This window comes from Colletotrichum orchidophilum (genome assembly GCF_001831195.1).
Source record: "Colletotrichum orchidophilum strain IMI 309357 chromosome Unknown Scaffold_127.1, whole genome shotgun sequence".
Lineage (NCBI taxonomy): Eukaryota > Fungi > Ascomycota > Sordariomycetes > Glomerellales > Glomerellaceae > Colletotrichum > Colletotrichum orchidophilum.
Genome location: NW_019173083.1, coordinates 93380 through 115495, shown reverse-complemented (window position 1 = coordinate 115495; position 22116 = coordinate 93380). Strand labels below are relative to the sequence as shown.

General features: G+C 48.8%; 9 protein-coding genes across 9 annotated transcripts; 4 read left to right on the top strand and 5 right to left on the bottom strand.

Moving 5' to 3' along the window:
* Positions 1–324: 324 nt before the first annotated feature.
* CORC01_11576 (uncharacterized protein) lies at positions 325–714 on the top strand (the record flags this gene model as incomplete). Its single annotated transcript, XM_022623199.1, has 1 exon — positions 325–714. The coding sequence occupies one exon, from the start codon at positions 325–327 to the stop codon at positions 712–714; it is 390 nt and encodes a 129-aa protein (XP_022470330.1).
* A 903-nt stretch (positions 715–1617) lies between these two features.
* Positions 1618–3177, top strand: CORC01_11575 (tannase and feruloyl esterase; the record flags this gene model as incomplete). Its single annotated transcript, XM_022623198.1, has 1 exon — positions 1618–3177. The coding sequence occupies one exon, from the start codon at positions 1618–1620 to the stop codon at positions 3175–3177; it is 1560 nt and encodes a 519-aa protein (XP_022470329.1).
* Positions 3178–3238: 61 nt separating this feature from the next.
* CORC01_11574 (uncharacterized protein) lies at positions 3239–5240 on the bottom strand (the record flags this gene model as incomplete). Its single annotated transcript, XM_022623197.1, has 8 exons — positions 3239–3407; positions 3466–3626; positions 3689–3799; positions 3862–4191; positions 4256–4462; positions 4548–4812; positions 4875–4935; positions 5015–5240. 8 exons carry the CDS (start codon positions 5238–5240, stop codon positions 3239–3241), a joined length of 1530 nt encoding a protein of 509 aa, XP_022470328.1.
* Positions 5241–7629: 2389 nt separating this feature from the next.
* Positions 7630–9397, top strand: CORC01_11573 (uncharacterized protein; the record flags this gene model as incomplete). The annotated part of the gene is made up of 11 exons (XM_022623196.1): positions 7630–7668; positions 7736–7941; positions 8002–8128; positions 8192–8210; positions 8263–8417; positions 8504–8516; positions 8596–8758; positions 8823–8912; positions 8963–8996; positions 9053–9270; positions 9319–9397. The coding sequence occupies 11 exons, from the start codon at positions 7630–7632 to the stop codon at positions 9395–9397; spliced, it is 1143 nt and encodes a 380-aa protein (XP_022470327.1).
* Positions 9398–9720: 323 nt separating this feature from the next.
* On the bottom strand, positions 9721–10227 carry CORC01_11572 (cytidine and deoxycytidylate deaminase zinc-binding region; the record flags this gene model as incomplete). The annotated part of the gene is made up of 1 exon (XM_022623195.1): positions 9721–10227. One exon carries the CDS (start codon positions 10225–10227, stop codon positions 9721–9723), a length of 507 nt encoding a protein of 168 aa, XP_022470326.1.
* A 563-nt stretch (positions 10228–10790) lies between these two features.
* Positions 10791–13412, bottom strand: CORC01_11571 (uncharacterized protein; the record flags this gene model as incomplete). Its single annotated transcript, XM_022623194.1, has 1 exon — positions 10791–13412. One exon carries the CDS (start codon positions 13410–13412, stop codon positions 10791–10793), a length of 2622 nt encoding a protein of 873 aa, XP_022470325.1.
* Positions 13413–14255: 843 nt separating this feature from the next.
* On the bottom strand, positions 14256–15997 carry CORC01_11570 (major facilitator superfamily transporter; the record flags this gene model as incomplete). Its single annotated transcript, XM_022623193.1, has 4 exons — positions 14256–14574; positions 14653–15340; positions 15413–15697; positions 15799–15997. The coding sequence occupies 4 exons, from the start codon at positions 15995–15997 to the stop codon at positions 14256–14258; spliced, it is 1491 nt and encodes a 496-aa protein (XP_022470324.1).
* Positions 15998–18168: 2171 nt separating this feature from the next.
* Positions 18169–19874, bottom strand: CORC01_11569 (protein kinase domain-containing protein; the record flags this gene model as incomplete). The annotated part of the gene is made up of 2 exons (XM_022623192.1): positions 18169–19196; positions 19253–19874. The coding sequence occupies 2 exons, from the start codon at positions 19872–19874 to the stop codon at positions 18169–18171; spliced, it is 1650 nt and encodes a 549-aa protein (XP_022470323.1).
* Positions 19875–20834: 960 nt separating this feature from the next.
* Positions 20835–21545, top strand: CORC01_11568 (uncharacterized protein; the record flags this gene model as incomplete). The annotated part of the gene is made up of 2 exons (XM_022623191.1): positions 20835–20989; positions 21077–21545. The coding sequence occupies 2 exons, from the start codon at positions 20835–20837 to the stop codon at positions 21543–21545; spliced, it is 624 nt and encodes a 207-aa protein (XP_022470322.1).
* Positions 21546–22116: the final 571 nt, after the last annotated feature.

Below are 22116 nucleotides of genomic sequence, written 5' to 3'. Positions count from 1 at the left end.
TGCTCCTATTGGGAAGTGTGAATGGGACCCGGGCTGCTTTGTGGCACACCTTAGATGAAAAAAGACACAATCACGTCAATTTGATCAGTCTTCGATATGTGTGGGCCCAAAGAGGCACCACCGGGTTGACCATCTAATCGTGAATCAGTGGAATCACCTAAAAGATAAAATAGTAAATAGAAAACTTCCCTCCCATCTCTTAATCCTTAACTTTTGCCGACTCATCTACGCACTGCAATCCTCAAACGTCTCTAACTTACACCCGTCATCAATCACCCCTTTCGAGGCATTTTACAGTCACTCACCCTCCAAGTACTGACCATAATGTGTCATTTCATATGGTATGACAACGAATGTTCCGATTGCGGACTCTATTTCGACCGCAGGCTGACTAGATGCAAAGACATCAACGCATGGGGTTTACGACTTGCTTGCGACAAAACGTATATAAGAGCTAACCAGCCGAACTTCAGATGCCAAAACTGCACATCTCTGGAAACTCCATGGAGAAAGGTCGCGTTCTTGGTGGACGCCAATGAAGTGGACTACTACAGTGATGATCCAAACGACAAAGACTACATAGATGGTAATTCTGAGAAGAACTCTGACTCTGATGACAAGTCTGGCTCCTCTGAGGATGATGGTGATATGGAATTCCAAGGGGATAGTGGGAACTTAAAAAGGGAGCTGCAGAGTCCTACCGGCAAGGGGTGAGGAGGTGTCTGAAAAGGGTATGTAAGGGACGGGGAGGAAAGAGAATTGGAATGCGAAACTGAAAAGACGGGGTGGCATCAAGAGTTGTCTCCTTGGAAGTATCAGAACTGTTTCCGAATTATAATTTTCATGAAAGTCTACGATAAAATCAAGAGTCGCGGTTTACAGTAGAATGGAAAGCCTGGAAACATCAAGAGCAAGGGAATTGACGTGGGATTCCGCCGTCTTTCCGGTTGGATAGTTCATCTATTGCCTGCATGATTGTACCGCTTACCTCGGCCGTTGATTTTGGACGGAGGAGAGAAAGCCCGCCGCTAGGTCGACAATCCAAAGCTCGTACTCTGAGAACAGACAGGAATGTATGGCATAGATGAACAGCACATTCTGCCTCGAAAAGTCACCAAGAAGAGAGACCGAGCTCACAGCAACAACCGGTCAACAGCGCGGAGCTCCCGACCAGAGGCCGGAAATCCCGGTTATCATTTTGCAGGGAACTGGCTGTTTACCCCGCGCTATGACATTGGAAAGCCCCACTGAAGAAGCAACTTTTCTCCACAAGCTGCCAAGCTACCCCAGACAATCCTTCGCCTGGTATGGCAGGTGATCGACTCTATTGCGCCGTCAACCCATGGGACATCAATCTATCAGGTCGGCAAACACTACACAACCAACCAATTTCTTTATCCTTCTGCGGGGGATCTGTCCCATAACACAGCCTACAAGCACGATAGCGGATTCCATCAAGGCCTAGGGATAAGCACGGTAGCTGTTCACGGTAGTTCAACATGGCGGTATGAGTGAGCCCGATTCCAGCACCTACCTTAGGTAGACGGCAAATAAATAATACCTGAAGCTGCCCTTTGTGAGAACAATTCAGAAGCATTATTGAATCAATTCATAGCCATGAGAGGTTCTCGCTCTTCAGTGGGCCAATTTCTTTTGGCCGTTGGGTCAGCCCAAGCTGTCACTGTTAAGGAGTGTACATCATTGGCAAGCCGTCTTAGTCTCCCAAATACAACGATCCACGACACAACGTTCATCTCAGCAGGGACGAACATTTCGCTTCCCTACAACCCCCCGTCATGCGCTATCCCTTTCCAAGTTTCCAGCGTGGATATCTGCCGCGTTGTCTTTGTCACTACTACAGGCCCGACAAGTAATATCTCCCTTGAAGCGTGGCTTCCATCAAACTGGAGCGGACGTTTCTTGGGTACCGGCAATGGTGGTATGAACGGATGCATCAGATATGGCGACCTCAACTATGGAGCCTCGTATCAGTTTGCCACGATTGGTACCAACAACGGTCACGACGGAACATCTGGCGCTCCGTTCCTCAACAACCCCGGTGTAATCGAGGATTATGTGTACCGCGCCGTCCATCTCGAAGCTGAGTTGGGCAAGATGATCGTGCAAGAATACTATGGCAAAGAGCACAAAAAGTCTTACTATCTCGGCTGCTCTACGGGTGGTAGGCAAGGGTTCAAGGAGGCCCAGAGCTTCCCGGAAGACTTTGACGGCATCGTCGCCGGCGCACCTGCTTTCGACCTGATTGGACTCATGTACTGGACAGGTCAACTTTTCGTCAAGACCGGTACCAATCAGACTTCGCGGTTTCTTTCTCCCGTGGAGTGGGAACTGGTGAACGCAGATATCCTGAAGCAATGCGATGGACTAGATGGCCTTGAAGACGGCATACTCGAAGACCCTAGCTTGTGTCAATACCGACCCGAAGGTCTCATCTGCGCTGACGGCCATTCAGATGCCTGTCTGAGCGGAGAGCAAGCAGCTACTGTGCGGGCCATTTTCTCTCCCGTTTATGGTTTGGATGGGCAATACATTTATCCTCGACTTCAGCCAGGCTCGAACGCGACTGCTCAACTTCTCAATGGCCAACCCCATCCATATCCCTTAGACTGGTTTCGCTATGTCGTATACAACGATACGGAATGGGATCTATCTACACTAAACCCGCAAGACTACGTCGCGGCTTCGCACCAAGATCCATGGAAGGTATCAACTTGGGAAGGCGACCTGTCCGCGGCACAAGAACGTGGAGTGAAGGTCCTGCATTACCACGGCTTGCAAGACAATGCGATTAGCAGCGACAATTCAGAAAGGTACTATGATTATGTGTCACGCACCATGAACCTGCCTTCGACAGAGTTGGATGATTTCTATCGCTATTTCCGGATCTCTGGCCTGGCACACTGTAGTGGTGGGACTGGAGCTAGCTTAATTGGCAGTAACCCACAGACGTTCGCATCGTACGACCCGGACGCTAATGTACTGGCTGCGATTGTTCGCTGGGTTGAGGAGGACATTGCACCCGAATTCATTCTTGGTAGCCGCTTGTCGGCTTCCGGAGAGATCGATTTGCAGAGAAAACATTGTAAATATCCCACCCGAAACGTGTTCAAGGGGCAGGGAGATCCCACGAAGCCAGATGGCTGGGAATGCGTCTAGAGTCTACTACCAAACTAAACTTGATTCAAATGCCTGGGGGTTCGGTGTTGTTGACCATAGATCATTTCCCAACTTCCCGAATCGACTTGACCTTGACTCTGATTGGATTCAAAAGCCTCATGACGCCATTGTCTACCCACAAAACGGTGCTATCGTCCGTCTCGTAAAGTGTCATCTCGAAGCGGCTGAGTATGTTTGCAAAGCAAAGGTAAAGTTCAAGGTAGGCAATACTTGAATGATTTAGTCTCCTGTTCCCAAATGTATCACGAGGGGTTTATGCAAACTTACTTCAAGCCTATGCAACCCCGCGGACCCTTGCTGAAAGGGACAAAGTACTTTTCCAACTCCCAGCCGGCTTTACCGAGCCATCTCTCCGGGATGAACTTTTCGGGTTCCGAGTACAGTTCCGGGTTGTCATGAACCGTTCGAACGGCCTGCGAAACGGTAGTCTTGGAGAAGCATACAATCAGTGACATAGCACGAAGTTCACCAAGATCAACCCGTCACTTACGCCTTCTGGAAGATAGTGTCCTGCGACGGAAGCGCCACCAGCAGGGACTCGGCGGGGAATGATGCCAGGGACGGGAGATCCGAGACGAAGGATTTCTTTGATGACTGCAGTCTAGAAACATAAAGAATCAGTATGCCGAGTTGAACCACCTTCTTGACTCGTCTCTTACTAACCAGGTATGGCAGTTTGCAAAGGGTATGGTACTCATAGAGGCCATGATTGTTAGTAGGGGCATCTTTCAACTCCTCGAGCATCTTCTGAAGTTTATCCGGGTTCTTCAGCAGGAAGTATGTACCGAAGCTGAGAGCGAGACTATTCGTATCAGTGCCGGCAAAACACACAGACAGTGCTTCGTCAACGAGGGCGTCTTGGCTAAGCTTATGAGATACTTTGGTGTTTTCCGAGTCCAGAAGAAGACGAAAATAAGTGTTACGCCCGTCAGTCGCAGCCATTTTTCCGTTTCGTTGTTTCTCCTCGTCTTCTTTGATCCATTTGGTGCATTGCTATCCTGAATTTAGCTCCGACCCATATTGAACGTGAAAATCATACAACCATGAATGTGCTTACCTCTCGAAAATGGACGTAATCTGGCAATATTATCTTTGCCACGCTCAGCGGCAGACTCATTGCAACGTGGCTGATGATGGGGAAATGCTTGGTAAGGAAGAATTTCTGAACGAACTTGGCTAGCATGCCTAAGAATGGTGGCTCTTCTTCGTCGGAATCAACAAAGTTCAACTGCCTATCGAACAAAACGGGCATTATAGTGTCAACCTGACAAAAACAATTAGTTCCTGAAATTGCAGTCAAACGGCAGTGCGATTTTGTAATAGCGTGGTGACAATGATTATTTGCCTACAGTAATGCATTGGTAAAATTTTTGCGTGTCCAAAGGTTTGTCGTTCTCATACGCGCGCTGCGCTTTTGCGATCGCTCTCTGCACAACATCCAGGACGACGGGAGCCAGTTGTTCAACATGTTTGGTCGAGAAGAGCGACTGAACCGTGCTTTTTCGCTGCTTGTGTACCTCGGGATCAATCAACATGATGATGGAGTACTTGATGCCGCCCGCACTCTGGAAGAAGTCGGGATCCTTTGTGTATTTCGTCCCATTTCCATAAACCCTTTCAGGTCGCGTCAGCAAGACGGTCTTGAATGTCTGAGCTAAACACTAAGATCTACTTACTCCTTGAAGTAATCTGGGTCACTGATATGCACACGACTTGGAGATACTCGAACGACTGACCCTAATGAGCACGTCAGTTTGCTTGCACTATCCTAAATACAGTCATGAATCAGCATATGTGCGTCGGATATTGTGCTTACCATACTTGGCATGAAGGCCAGGGTACTCTCTGATGTAGTGGCCATCGAGAATTACATCCTGATAGAATTCGTACCAATACGTCACTGAAGCATACCAAGGACCAGGAATTTTTCGAAGCGGGTGGAAGAAGAGCCTGTAGAGCGCAATCCCGATGAGATAGAAAAAAACGGACAGAAGAAGAAACCTCGGCGAGGGGAAACTCCAACTCAAGTGGAGCAATGCCATCGTCGAAGAAGAAGCTAACGGTTGTTCTGGAGATAAATTCCTTGGATCGTGATCCAAAAGAGGTTGCGAAGCCTATTTCTGAGGTCTGACAATATCCTATTTTACCCTCTCGTATCCTGTGCTATCTTGCAGAACTGGGAACCGGCAATTTCTAACAAAGTCAGAGAACCCACTTTTCGCCCCCACCCTTTCGCTACCCCTTTTACACTAATAGTATTACGTTCACTATGGATCTATAAATCGAATATACTAAATTAAAATCGATTCTTTTATTGTTATTTAAAATACTTATTAAGTATTATTCTTTGATATATGTTACTATATTAAATATATAATATAAAATTATAGAGGAATTTAAGTTAGTATTCGCTATTTCGTTAAAATTTTTAATTTACTTTTTAATATGAAGTTTTGATATATGTTATAATATATTAAGTACTTATTAATGTAGTGGAAAGTAGTACTCGGCTATGTTCAGCCCAAAGAAGTTGCAAGTGCGTACTTGCGAGCGATCATCAATGTTTGCTACGGCATTTAAGCGCAACATGTAGCTTTGTCAAGCTTAAGTGGTCACATGGCGTAGCCGTGTTAAGAATGTTTGCTTGTAATCCCCGCACGACGGATCCATGCTGTAAGCTGAATCAGCCGCTCTACAATCTGCAATATTTGCACAGGTCGGCGTAGGAATGACGACGTGTATCAGCATGATTGGATGTGCCACACGTCCAAGAAGCAAACAAAACACCTGATCTGGTGTGGGCCGATTGTGAGCAATATCCAGCGCCCAGTCGGATTGTTCCGAGCATCACTCTAACCTTTATCTGCTAGCAGAACACCCATCTCTACCTACTTCAGCTGACGCCACAAAGCAAACACTGGTGGAAATATTTTCCTGTGGCGTTTGATTTTCCTCGATGGAGATCGAGTGTCCTGATAACTGGTTTCGAAAGAATACTGATACAACCCTTGTCTATCTAGGAGCTGGTCACGTCCTGATTGAACCAATGACATGATGGTTCAATTCCATATGCCTGGCTGGCAGTGGGTCAAGGGCTTAAATCGAAAGAATACTAGCTCTTTTAGCTCACCGACCTGTTGGGCGAACCTATGGGTTATGGCGCCATGATATGAGGGCTTTCCGTGCGTGATGTGGACTAGGATATTTCAGTTTCGGTCCCATCTTGGTCATTTACCTTGCTGTTTTATCTCCTTCGCCTCGTCATTGACGAGTTTTGAAATGACATGGCTCCTGTCCTTAGAATCAAAACATGAAGTGCGCAGAGGCAGACATTTCAAAACTGAATTTAAGCAGCTTGCCCTCATCTTCTTATCGGAGTTAAGCTATTATTTTATTCGCCGCGGATACCTGTAGCCGGTCGTGGCAGGTCAAATTCAATCAATCTTTGAATTCAATTCTTAAAATGCAATTTAACAATAAAAGCTTTATGAGTCATATTTCGTGTCTGAGGCGAGTCTGAGGCTAACAAAGTCGGCCATTCTACAAAAATAAAAACAGCTTTTCGAGTGTGAAGTCAATCAATCCTTGGTGATATTTAAAGCACCATGGATAATTGATAATTTGCGCTAGTTATAGAGACTAGTTCGAAAACTTGTGTTGAACTAGTCGCAATGTTAAGTTGTTCTGGAGAAGGTCCATCTTCGAGGTTGCAAAATTCGTTCTTGTGGAGCTTCAATCGATCTCATGGCGAGACGTGACAAAGCCTGTTCCTTGCGAACATCCACCCACCGGCAAGCATCATCTGGTTATCCTTGTTTAGCCCCTTGAATCAGGGGAAGCTGAGACATGTTTGCTCTCCTAGAACCTGAACATATTCGCCACTCCGTGCCAAGTCCAAAGGTCCATATTTCTCATCAACGGAGACTCTGACGGAGGCTGGCACAATGACAAATCCTTGCTTGAATTCAACCAAAAGTCATCCTCACTGAGCTGAAGTCTTGCGGCAAAGAACCAAGTACTCAATTATGTGGTCGACATTGATTTATCGAAGAATCACTAGCCTGGTAAACATTCTCACCGAGATGGGCAGCTATATTGCAAGAAATATTTAGAATCCCTGACGCCAAGTCTACAAGATGAGATAGATCGGAAGATGAGGCTAGCCATCTGAAGTTTTCGCCTAAACTGGTAAACAAACCGCATGTCCAGTGGGTATCTTTGAAGGGACTGAAAGGCAACACGTTCCGTCCCTCTTTGTCGAGCACTGTGCTCCATCTCCAGATGGCAGTCGTCAAAGACACCCACAAACCTCGTTGGGGAGTTTCAAATACAGAGCCGACTCCAACAGCACAGAATGACCTTGCCAAAATTTTATTCCTTGGAAGCCTCTATGCCGACGTGAGCAACAGCCCCAAAGACGCAACCAACAACATGCCCGAAAAGAGACAAGTGGGCCCCATCCGCACCGATGTTGGTGGTAATGGAGAGTCAACGAGGTCGCCGGGCTCCACAACCTCTAACTTCTCGACTTTCACAGATTCGGTGGCTTCATCCCAGGTCTTCAATGTCCTCAGAAGCTGGAAGCACGTCGGATATACGAAAACAAATGGGCACTATGGCTAAGGAAGCAAGTGTCAACTCTGTCCGTATTCCAGACTTCTTCTCGTCGATCATGTCTGTGGAGCCCGCCATCAACATTAATTACGAAAAGGTGAAGAAGGAGGCCGACACTTGGATTGCAAAGTTAGTAAACCACTTTCTCCTTACTTCGTTACTGCTGATTGAAATGACTGATACATATAGGATTCTCGGTCTCAATGAAGCTCAGGCTCGAAGAAATGTCGAAGCCAACTTTGCGTTCATGAATGCAATATGGGTCCCATACGCTGATGCGGAGGCATACCGAACGATGATCGACTGGAATAATTGGGTATTCTCCACCCATACAGGAGTCTGATCCATTGGGATAGTATTTGACTAATACTGCTGCAAGGTTTTTGCCTTTGATGACCGTAAGTGGCTCCTGGCTATGCGATCCCTCCTAAAGCCGCTCAGTATTGGTAGAGTTCGACGAAGGCCATCTCAAAGACGACCCTATCAAGGCCAAGGAAGAGCTGGATGCCACTTTCGCGGTGCTGGAAGACAAAGAGGCGCCAGTACAGCTTCATGAAAACCCCGTCCGACATGTCTTTCAAACCGTCTGGGATCGCTTCAAACAGGTATGTTTTTGTACTTCTACAGCCAGCGTCAATCCGCACAAGAGCATACAGCTCCGCCCACCGACAGACTACTGACAATCGCTCAGAGGTCTACAAGAGGTATTTGATGTTCTCCGACGGCACTATTGTCTCATACGTCCAGGTGAAGAACTCAAAAGGTCCCTAACACAAACTACAGAGTTGCAGGAGCGTTACAAAGCCTCCATCAGTTATTATTTTGCTGGTCTGCTAAGTCAAGTTAGAGTTCAACACTCCAAGTCGGCCTTGAACTTGACTGTCGATGACTACATGAATTTCCGGAGAGCAACGATTGGCTGCCAGCCATCTTATGTGCTTGTCGAGTGAGTCCCTTTGAGGACAGTCCTCATGACGTAGGCCAATTTGGGGCTCACGGCATAACTACAGATTTTGTCATGGCATCAATGTTCCTCAGGAGAACATAGATGACGAGAGCTTGAAAGAATGTAGGCGTATCTCGGCTGATCTCGTCATTCTGTAAGTTGGGATAGCGCTCCTCAACTCAGGTCATCAGCTAACTCCCACAGCGTCAATGATATCCTATCTTACCGCAAAGATCTGGTAATTTCTCAATGTAAGCTCCAATTTTGGCTCATTGTTGACATTTATTTAACTAGGAACAAGGCGTGGAGCACAACTTGATTGCATTGCTGAAATCCCGAGGATACTCTACCCAAGAAGCCATCGACGAAATCGGAGACATGATTGATGAATGCTACAGGGATTGGTATCTTGCTTTGGCGAAGATGCCAGTCTGTGGAGAGAATATCGACAGGGAGGTCATTCGGTACCTCCAAGGGTGCCGAAATGTAGCCCTAGGCAATCTTCACTGGAGGTCCGTTTGCTGTTGAGCTTCAAGGCTCGTCCACTGACCCGGTCATAGTTACGAGAGCGGTCGGTACCTTGGCGATGAGGGCTCTTCAGTCAGGAGAACGCGAGTTTTGCGGTTGAAAGACGCCTGATAGCCCTTCTTGAGGTGTGACTGGCCAGCCAACTTCAGGAGAGTTTCGTAGGAGAGCTGTCGACACTATTTCACTGTCTCCGAGAGGCTGCTGTAGACTTTGTCAGTCTAAGATTGCGCGCCTTGGAAGCTTTCACTAAGTAAATATAAGAAGACATTCTTAATCATACTATTATTATACTATCGATTTACTGTTTCGTCGCGTCGAATCTTGGCGTTCTTCTATCACCATGCCCATTCGTTTTTCTTCCAACATGCCATTTCAATTTGATTTGCGACACGCGCCGTCTCAGGTATGTGCAACTAGAACAACATTCTGCGTATTCATGAGGACTTTTCAAATCTCCTCTTGTGCAAAGCCTTGACCTCTTCATCAAGTCCAGAAATCGGACCTTGTACCCGAATATTCGGCGCAACGTCATTGATAGGAAGCGGCTTGACCTTCCCACCCGCCCCTAGCCCAAACTCCTTCAACCACCCTGCAAACTGTGCACCCGAGGAGACGTAGACAATGGGCCCTAGTCCCACCCAGGCGTGGGCGGCAGCGCACATGGGGCAGTGTTCGCCGGAAGTGTACACCGATGCCTTGGCCCGCTCCTCGGCGCTGAGGTTCAGTTGCGCCCAACGCGCGAGGGTGAATTCCGGATGTAGCGTCCCATCACGTTTCCCGTCTCCGTTCTCGCCTGTATTCACTCGGTTGCGGTCTTCGCGGATGATCTTGCCGTCTGCGCCTACCAGCACAGATCCGAAGGGATCGTCGCCCGCTTCAAGGGCTTCTCTTGCTAGTTCGACGCAGCGTTGGAGGATTTTGGGGTCTGGTGTGAGAGACATTGTGAGGTGTCAACTGGTTGATGTGGTGAAGCTAAATAGCGAAGTGATGTTTGTTTTGACTGCGGTGGAATGAGTGGTGAGATGAGTCGCAGGATGAGTCGCGAAGCTCAGCTGAAATGCAAAGAGGTGATGCGGGATAATTCATGACGTAGCGGGGCGGGGCAACATTGGGTTCATAACGCGGCATTCAAATGGAATTATGGCGATGTTCGGATCACATAATAATCCACAACCTCACCATCTACGTCTCACAGCCTTCTGGTGAATTTGATACGCCTTGGTGGATCAAAAATAGTGGTAGTATTTACAGGAAAAATGAGAATATGGAAGAAAGGAGGAAACAATTGACCTCTCAATTTCGAGCTTCTCTCCAGATAAATTCAAAAACCTTCAACTTGATCTAAAATCCCCTACAATGTTGCTAGAAATTATCAGCATGGAAATTATAGCAAATGAAAGGAAAAGACCCAAGATCCAATACTCTCATCCAGAAATTTGTGTGACGGAAGCAAGCCATCTTGCAGGCCCCCCCCTGAAAGATCCGAGAAGAGACAGAGAGAACATCAACGCACAGCATCCGCCACACCGGTGCTTGTTGCAGGCAGTGACCCTTCTTCAGGCTTCTTATCTATAGTGAGTTTCCCAACGACATCCTCGTACATTTGTAGTCCAACCCCAAGCGCGATTTCCATCTCCCTCCACACCGTCTCACCAGCGGACCAGCCGTGCTCCCTCGGAACGTGGGTGAGGTAGTGATTGAAAGTAGCCGCCACCTCGTCCATGACTCGCTTCCCCAAAGAGTTTGCGGGTCTAGCGTGAACCAGGACGTCCAGGATGTACGTGGTGAGCGTCATCAGCCCGGCTTCCGACATGCTGTACCCCGGTACTAGCATCATGAAGCCGCGCTCGCTGGCCAAACGAATCTTCCGCATCAAGTGCCATGCGTTGCGATGCATGGCCAACCAAGGGAACGCAAATTCTGCCGCTTCGTCCAGAAGCCCGACTCCTAGGGACGTGATGAGGTCGTAGGGGGGTAGGCTGGGAGGTTTGGCGGGTTTGGTAGACTTCTTCCGTTTCTGCGTCGACTTTCTGGAGCACTTGTCCTGGTTCTGGCTCTCGCTCGCGGTCTCCTCTGTCGGGTGATCGAACCACAATCCCTCCGGGCAATGGTCGAGGATACGCACAATGTCCTCCGCCGTCCAGTTTCCCGTCGAAGTCTCGCCCTTTTCATTGCAGTATCTTTCATAGAACATCATGGAGACCGTCGCTCCTTCTGAAATACGTCGCCTGTTTTTGAGCTCCTTGTACAGCTTCGTCTGCGTCTTTGACCTTTTGAGCTGGCTCATGTAGACGCTCTTCAGACCCGTTTGCATGAGAAAGCTCTTGATATATCCGGTCGGGTTATCTGGAGGATTGCCCACGAAGAATTGAGACTTGCCGACCAGTTCCATAATAAGCTCCATGTCTTTCCATTTGGATGTGAGCATGTCTTCTTGAAGAAGAGCATTGTAGAGGTGCATGATGGACATGACGGATAGTGTGTCATTCGCGAGGCAGATTCCGACTCGATACGTTGCAGCTCGGAAGGTGTACATGACCAGGCCAGCCATGACTGGATCCATCTTCATCAGTTGCAGGCGCTCCGTGTGGGGGTCTGTGATGGGCTTTTTGAGCCGCTGTTTTTCGACGAGAATGGGATCACGCGTCATTTTCGACATGCTCAACACCGTCCTCTGGAGAAGCGGATAGTATCTCAGCGCCTTTGGGTCCATTCTCGTGCTTTGGTGAATGTGCCAAGACTGTGTCATGAGCTCTTGCAAGGTCGATAACCCTCGTATGAACTGCACCCGTATGGAGGGAAGTTTCTGTCCCATTACACCATGAATGTCAATGAGAAGTTGTACGGCATACGCAAAGTAAAAGGGAATCTCTCTCGTCCGCGTCGTTTCTCGGAATCCTCGCAGAACGCCATCGTCAACTGGCCAATCGGGGATGTAGCGTAAGATGAAGTTCATGTCGTTCAGAACACGTGCTATGGTGCGCCGGTCAAGGAGATAGTCTCCATGCGTCCTCGCCATCTGGATATTTGGGCTGCCTTTTGTGATAAGTGGTGGCTTGATGGCACCTTCATCATTCGGAATAATCTGAGCCAGCATGCTGTAGGCGTTGGTACAGTCTAGAGCGCCCGCAATATACGCAATATCCTCTTTCGTTGGCTTTTCCGGAAACTTGAGCAAACCTTCCGAGTATGCTCGAATTGTAGTGGTTGTAAACGTCGCATTATAGAGGCAGATGACTCCGAATAAGCCTCCTGGTTGAGACTGGAGGACTGGCGTGACATCTTCGACAATGTTGCGGGCGAGATCGATGGCCGTGTTGGTGGCCAAGGCAACGGAGACGAGCTCGTGCTGCCCCTGGCGTAATTGTTGCCACATGTATCTGACATTCTGACGAACTGCAAAGAGATCTTTCCAGACCAGCTGCCAAACAAATTGGGCATCCCAGCTCGACATCTCGCTCTCTGCTTCGAAGTTGGCATCGGCTTCTGACTTTTTCGGTTTCGTGGGTGGTGGTACATCCGGGGCGTTGATGAAGTCTGCAGACGGCTCCGACACCGTCAGTCCTTCGAATTTGTTGGATGACAGCTGCGGTTTCTCGGCAGCTTCGCCAGCTGAGGGTTCTGAGTCGGTTGAAGTGGCTTTTCGATGTGCTGTCAAGACATGACGTACTTGGCACAAGACTCTCAGGAAGTAGAAATGGGTATTGTCATCCTGATCGTTGGTCGTGGCACCATGCTCGACCAGCTGAGTGCTGAACTTGGCTCTGAGATCAATCACTCTATCGAGAGCAGCGGTAAGACTGTCCGGAGGAACGATGGTTGGCTTTTGCGATGTTACGAGAAATTGAGCCAGCGGTAGGAGATCCTTGACCGCGAGGATGTGTCGTTTGCGAGGTCTTTTCTGCGAATACTTTGATGCTTGTTTGGTTGATTTGCCCTTGCGTTGACCGGCTGGCTTCTCGTCTACCGGAACCGAATCAGAATGATCATCTCTCGTGTCTCGAAGCCCGGAGATGAGCTCAGACGGACAGCCGTAAGCTCGTGCGGTGGTCGCGAGCCACGTCGTGATGAAATCCGTGTCCGTCTTGTACGATTGGTACACGCTGACGAGAGATTCCGGGAGCATCGTGCTAGGTCGGGTTGAGTTGCCGACTCATACGACGCAGCTCTGTGTAAGGTATTCAAATGCTTGGAACTGGAAGTTGAATGCAGACATCCAAACCTCCCCAAGAGAAGGCAGCACACTTTTGCATGAAATTACTGATCGAAGAACCATCTGAGGCGACGGGCGCGAAAAAGCGGGCGGACGCGGCGCGCAAGCGAAAACCAACGGGAACTCTGCATGTTTGTTGGACCAACGGTGTTACGCCGCATGCAACCCCCCCTGAATTAAATGCCCCCATCCCGGCATAACGACCCCTTGGAGAGCGCCTGATGGCCCAATGGGATGTGTGACCCTCGGCGGATCACGGCCAACAATGCCCCATATGTTGGTGACCAGTTGGTGACCAGTTGGTGACTGCGACTGTTCCCTGCTTCGTATGTGCTCGATATCACCAGCTGTGCGGTGATGATGTTTGGAAGCGGTAGGAAGTTGATGGTAATCCCAGTATATATATGCACAATGCCCAGGGGAATGCTTATGCAATGTAGATTAAAGTATTGGAGTGGCCAACAGCTCAGCTTAACTGCAAAACGTGGTTCGAGGATGACTTGGAAGGTACCCCACGAAGTTCGTAGAGTCAGAAAGTGATTCTCAGAGCGAGAGCCTCATTTTCGTAGCCAGGATGATTCAACTATTGGATACACAGTTACTGATGCGGGAGTTGAACGAGACACATGTAGCGTAATCATTGAATGGTGATGCAGCGAGCCAACGTGGCAGCACAATTTATGCAAAGGAATTATTCTCATTATGCACATCAACCCAGCCGTCCAGCCTACCTCAACTTTGTCTTGAAATAGCAAATTACAAAAGATATCTGTAATCAGGAGACATATCTCCCAGCTCCATCTTCTCGTCTTCCGTCAACGTAGACTCGGTCGCAGTGCGATCTCTATGCCTGTTTGCAGACCAGCAGCCAATGGCGTAGACTAAACATGCAAGACCGCTCAGGATAACGAAAGCGATGCTGATGCTGTAGCCAGGGATGTACTTTGGCGCATCCTTCTTCAAAAACGCAAACACAGCGATGATACCGCCAATGTTGCCGAAGCCAACCTGCCATGCACTTCCAATCGAACGTCGGTGATGGCCACCAAGGTTCATGTTGAACCAGCAAACAATACTAGAAGGCTCAAGTCAGCACAGGATTCTCATTGTAGCCACAGAGTAGTAAAAGGCACGGGAAGTTGGTCAAACTTACATCGGCATCGCTGTATAAGCGCCCATCGCCACAAGGAACAGCGCCGCGTACTGGACAGACGTGTTGTTGTGGACGGAAATCAAGATTGCAAACCCAGCAATGGCCACACAAATGGCAACGATTGCGAACACGAACCTGTGACGCGTCTTATCTGAGATGAAGGCGACAATCATCGAGAAACCGAAAGCCACAACCCAAGGCGGCACACTGTGCAGCTGCGTCTGGATGCTGTCGTATCCCAAGGTCTGGATGATGCCGGGTGCGAAGTAGGCATACCCATACGCTGGGACAATGAGACCAAAGTACATGAAGCCGCCGACAATGACCTTGTAGTCCTTGAAGATGCCTCCGACGTCGCGGAATGTGATCTTGCGCTCGGCGGCAGAGCGGCCCTGGTCCGCGCGCAAGCGGGCCGAGACAAAGGCCTTCTCGTCTTTGCTGAGCCATTTCACGTCCTCGGGGAAGTCGGGAAGCCAGAAGAAGAAGAAGACGCTGACGATGACGGTCAGGAGACCCTCGAGAATGAAGATCCAGCGCCAGCCGGAGTAGCCGCGGACGCCGCTCATTTTCCCGATCGCGGCCGCCAGGAGACCGCCGAATGCGCCGGCGAGGGTGGTGCTATTGAAGAAGAAGGAGTAGCGGCGCTGGGCTTCGTGGCGACGGTACCACATGCCGATGAGGTAGAATGCTGTAAGAAAAGATGCTTGATTAGCTTTGTGCGCGCAAGGGGTGTGGTTGAGAGCGGTGAGCGGCCACATACCTCCCGGAAACATGCCCGTCTCAAAGACGCCAAGGAAGAATCGCGTCGTGCAGAGACCGGCGTAGTTCTGTACGAAGCCCTGGAGCATGGTGACGAGGCCGAAGCCGAACATGTTGATGCTGAGCCAGACATGAGGCTTGAACTTCTTGAGGAGGATATTGGAGGGAATTTCGAGGAGGATGTAGGGCACGAAGAAGACTACGAGCGCGTTGTTGTACAATGTGCCGTCCAGCTCGAGCTCTTTTGATAGTCCGAACACATTGGCATTGGCGATGTTTACGCGATCTGGAGACGTGCGTCTCTGGTCAGTATGAATATAATTACAACACTCTCGCGCGCGATGGCATCGATGACTCGGAATAGCCCGAGAGCGGGGGATAGCTTACCGAGGAAGGCCAGAAGGTACATGACACACAGGAATGGGATGACGCGGAGGTCGATCTTGGTGATCAGCTTCGACTCTGTTGTGTGAGGAGGACACTCGATGGGGACATCATCGCCGTAGACTGGTCGGTCCAGGTCAGTCGCATGCTCGAGTGAGCGCGTTGGTGACTCTGCGGTCTTGTTCTCCTTTTCATACTGCATCTTGGGGTTCGATTGAGCTCAAAGGCTCAATGTTGTCGGAAAGATTGATGAAAGTAGAACTCTACGACCAGCAGAGAAGACCTCGCGGACACAAACCCGGCGAGGGAACAGGAGAGACAGTAACGATGGAGGTGCAACAGCGATGGATCAGACCAACTCGACGATTTATCAGGGTGGCCGTCAGCTTATATTTCGTCACACATTCTTTTTTCTCAACGACGGTCCTGTCTAGCAAGGTCACTCAGTCACTTACTTTTTTTCCTCTTGCGCCCGACCTCGGCGCGACGACTCACAGCCAAGACAGGGTCGGTGATCCTCCCGACTCCACAAACTGTCCTCAAAAAGGACGGCACCAACGCGGGTCTAGGCCCGGGTTGGAGTAGACCGGCAGCGGTAGCATCGAGCAGGGATGGGGTTTTGCAATGGGCATTGATCATCCCTTGCTGCTTGCCGGGGGTGCTTGGCTTCCTTGCTTGTGGCCCCAACCTCCCACCCGAACCCCGCGTTTCCTCTTGGTGCGCAGCAAGGAAGCGGCTTTCCAATAGTAGGCAGGCCTGTGCCGCCTTCTGAGGGTTAGAGCCACGCGGAACGGGATCATGTGGGAAGCTGAATAATACCGTCTGACGGGCCGTCGACAATGGATGGTGTCTCGTATCCGAAGCGGACCTCTCATATGCCCAGAAAAGTACTCCGTAAGCAAGCTCTTATTCTCCGGTAAGCTTTTGGCGGGAGTTACCCGAGACTGGATTTGAGCTCCCACTGGGGTCATCAAATCTTAAAAGTTTGCCCCATGAGTAAAGCACTCAATCGCAGCTTCACAGCTCCACCCCGGCCCCGACTCGGACTTGGCTCTGATCCACTCCATTCGCCGATGCAGGAACTGTGAGTAATACTTCTCTGCAGTGTACATACATTTCTCTTTCCCTGGTCGGCTCTGTAATATGAATTTCTTACTTGTTGGGCTCAATTTCAGAGTGTGACTGGAAGAGTGGCCAGAATGCTGTCGGTCCGATGGATGCTGCTGGTGGAGGCAAGGTATGAGACAGACAAAGATAAGCGGACTTAGGAACGAAGGCGACGCCGCCAGATGCCCGGAGCCCTTCCCACCTGCGTGTGACAGAAGATCCTGACCAGGCGCGCTTCTACACTTGGCTACTCAATTACCCCGCAAACTCCAAGCCACGCGCCAGGAATGTAGCCTCTCCGTAGCTTCGCTGGTGTGTGGGGGCACTGTTTTGGGGGTATGTTGTCAGTTCCTGGAGCCCAGTTTGCCTTCGAGAAAAGTTCGTGGAGGTGAGAGGATTGCTTTGTCTTGGCTCCTACAACGCGGACCTTGTTGCGTCTGAAGAGAGCTATCATGTCGGTAAAATTCCGCTCTAGGCTCAAGGGAAGGGTACACTCACCATGTCTAGCGCAGGCCCGTCAATCTAGTTCACTGGATGGAGACATTGGACGAGGGCCTGGCGTGCGTGGGACAGCGGAACGCCTTCTCATGTTCCTCATCACTTGGATGTGTAGAACTTCGTAAGTCAGTGATTGTTTCTTTCCTGTCTTTCTCGGTGATTGTCATCCTCTCAGCAACGATTCACTTCCATGCTCGCGCTTGAATGCAGAAGGAGTCCATATGGCATGGAACATTACCCGCCCCAATTCCCCAAAGCATACTTGCCCACTGAGATGGTTATGCCGTCTCCCCATGCCTTCGAGCTAGTAACGCCTTGCCCCAGAAGTATTTGTTCGAAGGAAGTCTAAATAGGTTGATCTTCTTGAACCCCAAAAAGGTCAAATCCGATGGACTTGTATCGAAGATATGTCGCGAGGAAAACAGCGCAAGACAAACCGGACGAAGAATGAAATGTAAAAGTCAGATTTAAAGCAATCTCTAAATATCCTTGCAAACCTTTTCTCGAGCTCCAGGATTTTATTACGTGACAAGATGACATAGTGGAACGCTTTTTCTCACTTCATCGCCGAACTAAAGTTTGAAATTCCAAAAGTCTGAACTTTGACTGCTGTACGCAGTAAGTATTATCATGTTGGCATATCTGTTCTGGAATTCGTAATGAGCCCTGTTGAGTGGTCAATGACTGAAACCAACCCATCATTCCCTTCTATTTACCCGAAACCCTGTCTTCTTCTCCTAGAACCAATCCACAACATAGAACGGAATCTCATATGTCAAAAGCCTTCCACAGACTCTGCCACCAGGCATAGGGAAAGCTACGGGCAAGGCTTTCAAAGAAACCGACAGTCTCCTTGGGGGCGGCAGTCACTTCGGGAACCGCTGAATTGTCGGCTTTCGGTTGCGCAACGTATCTGGGCTTCTCACATTCCATGCGCCTCTTCTGGTAAGCTTGATCCATAGCTTCTTTCGCTGGCAGACCCCATTTCTTCATCCATGGATCGTTCATCAGCTCCTCCGCCGTCGCTCTATCTTCGGGCAACCAGTGGAAAATCCGCTTCAACATGGCTGCCAGATCATGGAGCTCCTCCTGCGGGACGAAGTTTTCCGGATTGGGCTCTTCTTGCTTCGTGCGCCTATGTTCGGGAATCGTTTCCAACACCCGTTGTTCAATTGTGTGCAGTTCGTCCTGTGATGCTTCTTCGTCGCTTTCGTTCTCCGAGCGTCGCTGGCCGTCCCGGAGAAGTCTGCCTTGATCGTCCATGTACTTTTTGCGATCTTCCCAGGCGTCCCACCACGTCGCCTGCGGTTTACCCATCATCATGACCATATCGGCCCAAACACCATTGTAGTCGGGAAAATAAGTCTCAAAGACATCGTTCGCGGCGTAAACCTCGAAGATCATGCATCCCAACGCCCAAACATCAGCAGGGTAACTGATAGGCAGCTTCAGCTTCTCAGCAACCATCGCCTCAGGGGCTCGATACTTTTCCGGGATGTTGAGCTCGTGCCGCGTTTCGAATTCAGGTTGCCATGATTCTCCAAAGTCTTTGATCTTCACTACCGCGTCCGACAGCCGTAGAGTTTCGCATTCTCCTCCCCTGATGTGCATCTTCCAGAGCATGTACGGGGGTGCGTTGGGTGGCAAAGGATGCTCCTCATGAAAGTCGGTATGCTCTACACAAAGGTCCATCGGTAAGATTGTCGGGCTTCCGTACTTTTTATAGATTTCTTCGACAGTGAGGGAGGCAAGCTCGCCATCCGGTATTGCTAGCATCACATTCCCCATGTGGAAGTCTAAAGTCACTAAGGTTAGCTTTGCTCAACTTCCTTGCTTGGAATCAAAGACTCACCTCCATGCACAATACGCTTGGAGTGGATATAGCCTACCCCAAGCACAAGCTGTGCTGCCAATGCTCGAGCAACCTCGGTAGGGAAGAGCCATCCACCGTTGCTTCTGAATTTGCTCTCTGAAAGCGTCACTCCCATTGGACTGCTCACAAAACATTCGTGAATGCCGTTGGGCCCTTTGTGGGGAAAGACCCTTTCGTAGCAGTCTATCGCGATTCCACCGGGATGGGCATAGTCGTTTTGACTAAGCAGCTTGGAGATGCCGGCTTCATCGCCAGCCGGAAATTCTTCATCCTTTGCGACACAGATTTTTACCGCTACCTTATCGTCTGTTTCGGCATTATGTGCTAACCACACTGTCGAGAAGGAGCCGCTCCCAAGCTTGTGAATGACGGTATACTTGCCGTCCAAAAGTTGATCTCCAAGTTTGACAGGATGAAGCATGCCTTCTTCGTAGGCCATATACGGCTCTTCAGGCTCCTCATTATCCCAGTACCTGTCTCCGAGCTCATATCGTTCTTTATCGGTCAATGATCGTCGCTTGGCCAAGGTGGTCTCGAGGAACTTGACTACTGTTGCAGTAGACTCCCGATTGTAGCGTGGGGAAACCCACGGATCGCTCATATTGTACGAGGCTGGCGTGGATAGTTGCGATTCTCCTCAGTGACTTGGGCCTGATTGCTTGGGCTTGTAAGGTCGGGAGGTAAGAGCTTGTGAGCAAAGAGCAGCAGAGGGTATATTGGGGTTTATGACAGCAACTGGAGATAAAACAGCTGGTGGCCTAAGGGAAGCAACGGTCGACAGCGTCTCTTTGTCTCACGGGAGGGGATAAAGTGAATACAAAGAGTTCAGTGTGTGCCACTGGGGTGATCTTTGTTGCTGAGCCCCGCATGCCATATGTATATTTAGCACAATCAAGTTTGTCCTTGAACGCAATCATATGAGAAGCATGCATATTCAATAGAACCACATCTCGGATGAAAGAGATTGATGCAAGGATTATGGACTGTACAAATTAATGTACACACTACGGAGTAGGCCGTTCTGCGTAAGCATTTGAGACTTACTGCCAATACACGTCTGAAGTAGAAGTAACAAAGGTCATGGTTTCTCAAAAGTTCTTCAAAGCTCCGGGTTCCAACTTCGGAATGCAACTAAAGGCATCTAATCAAGGTTCACTATTGTCACAGGTAACTCATCTGCAACAAATCTCAAAATGGTAGCATCTAGTCCTCAACAAAGATTTCAAGACCATTCTCAGCAAAATACAATTACCTTTATTGCTTATTGCTTATATGTTTGAAATTCGATGAGGTTCCGATCAGTATAGTTCTTGTTTTCAAACAAACCTCCATTCAAACGGAACTTTGACTACAAAGTACGTTCGATCACTGTATCAAGAGATATTTTGGATATAAGACTAGCTTGATGCGCGTATTTAGCTGTGTCGTTTTAGCACACCAAGAACATCCAATATTGACACCAGTCTCGACAGATGCTTTAAGTTGCAAATCTTATGTTCCAGCCTGCTGATACTACAGACTACTCACAAAGAATCATCATTTTTCCCAAGGAATTGAAAGAATGGCTAACGATAACGCACCTATAGAATGGGTTGAAGTCATCTGGAAAATTGGAAAGCCGGGCCCTAAAGCCAGACAAAACGCACAAGATTTGTTGAAGGCACACTGGAAAACAGCAACTTTGAACCAGCGTCCAGTCACAAGTCTCCTCATCAGGTGTGTACCCAACCATAATCATCATTCATGTTTATCAATCATGACTTAGATATTGTCTCTTGCTGACAACTGGTGTATTTGTTCTAGGTCTCTGTTACACAATACAACCAAAACCACTTCTTTACGACATGGTAAGCCTTGTTTCGGTTCCAAGAGCGACGGATGGCACGTGACAACGTCGTGGAAGAAGACTGAGAGATTATTCATCACAGCGCATGGTTATACCAATGGGCCACATGACTTCAATCCCAAGTCATCAACTTTAGGTCGCTGGGAGCCGAAATCCATTGACAAAGCTGACACATGTGGCAATCCTATCTGGCCAGCCGAGCCTCTTGATGTTAGGAAATACACCAGAGAATATCATCCGAAAGTGTTTTTAGATAGTCTGATACGAGAGGATGAAACTGGGCCAGATCTATTGGTCTCAGAGCAATCCCATGAAGGGCAAGGACTCCCACAGAGTGATGTGACAAATCAACTCTTCAGTCAAATGACACTTTTTGATGAAAGGCATCAGGATATCATTCAATTGGATTCTCAGACGACGAGTTAATATCCGATGACAATGATCTGGTTGATATGAAGATAGATAGGGAGGGAAACAAAGAGAGAATCCAAATGGAACGATACAATGGTCATTTGTTGAGCGGTTTGCTATAATATAGTGCTAACATTTCAAGATTTCTTTCATCTTTATGGTTTTTTCCCCCCTTCTCATGTTCCACCGCACGTCTTCCAGGTTCTAATGCCTGCTGTCTTGAGACCGAAATGTTTGTTTATGCCTTTGTTATCAAGCTGAAAGCGCTACAACCATGCCTTGGCCCTAGTGAACCGGTCTCTGAGGCTTTAGATACTAGGGCGGGGGCTTTGAGAACAATGCAAGCTTTGACTACAAGTACTTCTCCTTCCTATCTGCCTGATATATTTTGAGTGCTGCTATACTCCCTTGAACGCTTTCAGCCATTTGAATTCCTCAGATACATTTTATTGTTAAAGCGTGTCGGGAAAAGCGATTCATCATCGTGGCTGGGTTGATTGAGAAAAGAGACTCATGAGTTTTAAGACACGTCGCTAAGCATTCAATCATACTGGCCGATCACATGGTCTATCCTTGGATGCAGCGT